Genomic DNA, 4,966 nt, shown 5'->3' with positions numbered 1-4,966 from the left:
TTTGATCAAGTTAGCATTAGTTATATGTTATAAAAATTATATCATTAGAAAGTTTAGATATTCTATTTTCTAATGATATAATTTTTGTATTATATAATTTAAATTATATAGGTCAAATTGACGACCTAGGGATATGGGTAAGACTAGTAAACTGATATATACGGAGGGAGTACTAGACTAACACCTAATTAATACTTAATTTAATACAAGTAGTTAGACAGTTAACTACACTAATCTTTTTTATCATAGTAGTTTACTACATTAATTAAGTAGGCGAGCGGCGGGAATCGAGCACGTATCTTCTTGGCAAGGTGATCTTTCAAATTAAGTTTCGAATTAGTAAAATATGAATAATGAGGTATATCCGCCTCCTTGTTGGCGGCGATCTTGCAAGTGGCGTTGAGGAGGGCAGGAAATCATGTAGTCTATGTGACGTCTCGTCTATGTGAGTAATAGGTTTGTTGTTAGAAGATTTAGATCAATTCAAGGGTTCAATGACGGGTTCAATGATGATAAATTTGGCTCTGGGGTGCTGGCTCTTAGTGGCACATGCACAAAGACTTCCTAACTGTCATAAAAAATGCCAGGCGGCTCTGGTAGGGGACCGGCGAAAGGCGGCAAGAGTGATCATTAGGTGGTCCAAGTACCTTGGTGTAATCTTTATTATTTTTCACATATTGTGTACTTCTAGTGAACTTCTATATTAGATCTAGATCCTTCACAAGAACACCAAAAAAAAAGCACAACGAGATACAAAATACAATTAGCAGAATACCAGCATACAAATGCACTTAAATTTGCATAGTATAAATGTTAGTTATTGACCGGTGTAGCCTAGTTAATATGAAGAACACAATTCCAGCTAGTATATTTACGAAATGGAGGAATACATCACAAGCTGCTAGGCCACTAGACGAAAAGAAAGAGAACATATAGGGGAACATAGGTACGTAGCACATCGATCATGCGGTGGTCATTGGAATTTAGATGTTAAACCACAAGGGAAGAGATTAGCAGCTTGGTGCCAACACGAGAAAAAATAGCGGAGAATCACAGGTTGCAGCCCAAGATAATTAAAAAAAAAATAGCAGGTTGCTGCGACAAGGATGACGTGCAAACAGAAAAAACGCCGTTGCCGGGGATCGAACCCGGGTCACCCGCGTGACAGGCGGGAATACTTACCACTATACTACAACGACTTGATGTTTACTATTCGAATTACTCCCATTTGATTCAAACACTAACCACCTCAAATAAAGGTGCCATGCATGTTCCCAGCATTATGTATCCTAGAATGGCAGTAGCACCTAGATCATTCTAATGAAAATAATGAACTATGTGCTCCTTTGCATGTTTCACTCTTATTTTTCATGTGAATTGGAGATCTAACCGTGCATCATGATCATGGTGTTACAAAGTGGCGGAGCTCTATTGTAGAAACAGTGAAGGGTTCGAACTATTTTAGCCTGTTAATGATTTTAAAATTTCTTTTTCTTTGGGCTGGCCTGGGATTTCAGGAAAATGAGACTTATATCTGGTACCTTGTTTGCCATGCATTATTCCACTTCCCCAACAATAATTTGTCCATTGCTTGATTACCATGCAGCCAGAATCTACGACTCCATAGGGGTTGTCCGACGAGTCGATGTAATCGGACGATTGACCGATTAGAATAGAGATGTAAGTGGGATCCCACTTAAATCTCATTTACATTTTATTTTGTCTTTTGTAGTGCTAAATTTTCAAAATTTACACCAAGTTACACAATATGAACAATAACACTAGGACTTAATTAGGTGGGATTTCATTTGATATCTTATGTTAGAAGAGTTTCTGTGAACTTTAGAATAATTTAACACGATAAATATAGTGCCGGCCGACATGTGTTGTGGGCCACTTAAAAAAAGAACATTGCGAGGCAGAGTACATCGTGGCATGACAGCGGCATAACATGGCATCTAGCTCTCTCGTCTGCTTCCTTGAAAGCAAGGTCATTGTCGAGATCACCGGCACGATCGGGCAGCTTGCGGATATCCTGACGAAGCCCCTTGGGCGTGTTCGATTCCAGGAGCGTGACAAGATTGACATTGTTAAAATAAAGCAGAGCAACAGAGTTTAGGGGGGTGATTGATGATAAACCCTGCTGCTAGGTGTTAGGCGTTGTATTCCGTCAGATAGGCTAAGCCGTTTCTAGACATTTTCGGTTAGTGTTCAGGTTGTTTGTAACAACGTAGAGCGAGTGGTGCGGATCATGGTCGGCTCGTGGGATGGCACGAGAACCACGGATCATGGGCCACCTTTTTTTCCCTTTGTACTGAGTATAAACGGAAAGAAGAGATGCAAGAAAGTTGCAGAAGTTTTGAGCAACACAAAACCTCCGCCTCTGTTCGTTGTTCATCAGAGTTGTTCGATCGTTGATCCTACCTCTAGGGGGCGACAAAAATGTTTCGGCCTCCATGTGCGTGGGCCACTTGACAAGTTCGCCAAAAAGGCAAACATGATATTGATGTAAGATTCAGTGAGTAAGCTGTGTAGCTATTTCGCGTCCATGGCGACGCTCAGTGTGGCTGGCCTGCGTGGGAAAGAACGGCTGGGAGAGCTTTGCCCGCGTGGCTGCGTACATGTCGCAATAAAGTTTGCAGCTGAGCCGGTGATCCATTAACGCGAAGGACGCTGCGGCGGTGTCCTCATCGGCGAGCTCAATCTCCCTCCTGATATAAAGGTGTTGCACAGGTTACATAATAGCAACTCAGGAATATTTCTTCAGCTACTAGCTCTAGCTAAGCTCGCATTCGTGGTCAGTGTTCCGGATCGAGCCAATGGCGGCCACGACCGATGAATCAGGAGCTATCGGCGCGGCTCTCGGGAGCGCGGTCCCATCGCCGCCGGCGTCGGAGGCGGCGAATGCGAAGGACGCCGAGAAGCTCCGATTCATCGAGGAGATGACCTCTGACGTGGTCGTGGACTCGGTGCAGGAGCGAGTCTTGGCCGAGATCCTCGGCCGGAACGCTGGCGCGGAGTACCTCAGCAACTGCGGCCTCAACGGCCACACCGACTGCGCCACGTTTCGGGCCAAGGTGCCGGTGGTGTCGTACGACGCCCTGCAGCCGTACATCCAGCGCATTGCCAACGGAGACCGGTCGCCCGTCCTGTCGAGGCACCCCGTCTCCGAGTTCTTCACCAGCTCCGGCACGTCCGCCGGCGAGTGCAAGCTGATGCCCACCGTCGAGGACGAGCACGACCGCCGCCAGATGCTCTCCAGCATCTTCATGGCGATTATGAACTTGTACGTCCACGAATGAGCACACTCATTTCCATTTAACAGTTAACAGCTGTGATGCCCTGCTCAGATGCATGTACGCGCAGATGCTGTGCGGCCTGTGTTCCAGGCACTCTCACCCCACGGGTCACCGACGCGTCTGGGACGAGTGCTGCAACGACGACTGGGACGAGTGCTGCAACGGCGACTGGGCCGGACCCCGACCTGTCGCAGTTCGTACGGGACGAGTGCTGCAACGGCGACTGGGCCGGCATCGTCACCCGCATTTGGCCCAACACCAAGTACGTCGACGTCATAGTCACCGGCGCCATGGCGCAGTACATCCCGATCCTGCGACACTACTGCGGCAACCTGCCGCTGGTGAGCGGCACGTACGGATCCTCGGAATGCTATTTCGGCATCAACCTCCGCCCGCTCTGCGACCCGTCCGAGGTGGCGTACACCGTCATGCCCAACATGGGCTACTTCGAGTTCCTCCCCATGGACGACGAGGCCGCGGGCGACGGCAAGGCGGCGTCGGGAAAGCTCGTTGACCTCGCCCGCGTGGAGGCTGGGCGCGTGTACGAGCTGGTGATCACCACCTACGCCGGGCTGAACCGGTACTGCATCGGCGACGTGATCCGCGTGGCGGGGTTCCACAACGCCACGCCGCAGTTCCACGTCGTGCGCCGCAAGAACGTGCTGCTGTCCATCGAGCTCGACAAGACGGACGAGGCGGAGCTGCAGCGCGCCGTGGAGCGAGCCTCGGCGCTGCTGCTCCGCCCACGCGGCGCGTCCGTGGCGGAGTACACCAGCCACACGTGCACCAGGGGCATCCCGGGGCACTGCGTCATCTACTGGGAGCTGCTCGTCACCGGCGCCGCGGTGGACAAGGAGACCCTCGACGGGTGCTGCCTCGAGATGGAGGAGGCCCTGAGCATAGTGTACAGGCAGAGCCGGGTGGTGGACGGCTCCATTGGGCCACTCCAGATCCGCGTCGTCCGTCCCGGCACCTTCGAGGAGCTCATGGACGATGCTATCTCACGCGGCGCCTCCATTAACCAGTACAAGGTGCCCCGCTGCACCACGCTCCCGCGCATCGTCGAGCTCCTCGACTCGTACGTCGTGTCCAGCCACTCCAGCCCTGTCCTGCCGCACTGGACACCGGTGCGGCGTTCCTGACAAATAAAAATGAACTCCCAATGTGAAGCATCCTGAATAATTGGGGATTTTCTCTACTAGGATGATGAGGAACACTAGCTAAGATATTGTAAGAACAAGACAATAATTTTGGGTATTATGGCCTTCTATTGCTTTCCTTCACAACTCAGTTGGCTCATATAGTGTGACAGCTTTTTTTTTTTGCGGGTAATATAGTGTGATAGCATATAGAGCGGGTAAAACCTTATAACTTATCAAAGTGTCATCCAGCGCTTAAACCCTAATCACTGACCGGTGTCATGTCAGCTAGAGATTTGAGGTGAGAGTTGACTGTCTGTCACCACTCATGGATGCGTGCCGATGATCACTGGTAAGTGTCAGGCTGTCACCACTCAGGCGCTCCTCCGCCATCTTATCCTTGGCGATCTTCTTCGGCTTCACCTTCTTCTTCCCGATGGTGGCCGTGGCAGGCGTGTCGGCGGAATTCATCGCTACTTTCCACACCATTTTCATCATGCAATTGTGCGTCGCTCCGAAGAATTGAGC

At 49.8% G+C, this 4,966-nt stretch overlaps 1 protein-coding gene and 1 non-coding gene across 2 annotated transcripts; one reads left to right on the top strand and one right to left on the bottom strand.

The window, feature by feature from the left end:
• Positions 1-1,127: 1,127 nt before the first annotated feature.
• Positions 1,128-1,199, bottom strand: TRNAD-GUC (transfer RNA aspartic acid (anticodon GUC)). The gene has a single exon. It is a non-coding gene; the product is annotated as a tRNA-Asp (tRNA).
• A 1,398-nt stretch (positions 1,200-2,597) lies between these two features.
• LOC127341197 (indole-3-acetic acid-amido synthetase GH3.8) lies at positions 2,598-4,567 on the top strand. Its single transcript, XM_051366995.2, has 2 exons — positions 2,598-3,286; positions 3,367-4,567. The coding sequence occupies exons 1-2, from the start codon at positions 2,820-2,822 to the stop codon at positions 4,439-4,441; spliced, it is 1,542 nt and encodes a 513-aa protein (XP_051222955.1). The 5' UTR covers positions 2,598-2,819; the 3' UTR covers positions 4,442-4,567.
• The last annotated feature ends 399 nt before the right edge of the window (positions 4,568-4,966 follow it).

The sequence above is a fragment of the Lolium perenne genome, chromosome 3 (genome assembly GCF_019359855.2).
Source record: "Lolium perenne isolate Kyuss_39 chromosome 3, Kyuss_2.0, whole genome shotgun sequence".
In the NCBI taxonomy this organism is placed as follows: Eukaryota; Viridiplantae; Streptophyta; class Magnoliopsida; order Poales; family Poaceae; genus Lolium; species Lolium perenne.
Note: the sequence above shows the minus strand (reverse complement) of the source record. Positions and strands in the feature narration are given on the sequence as shown.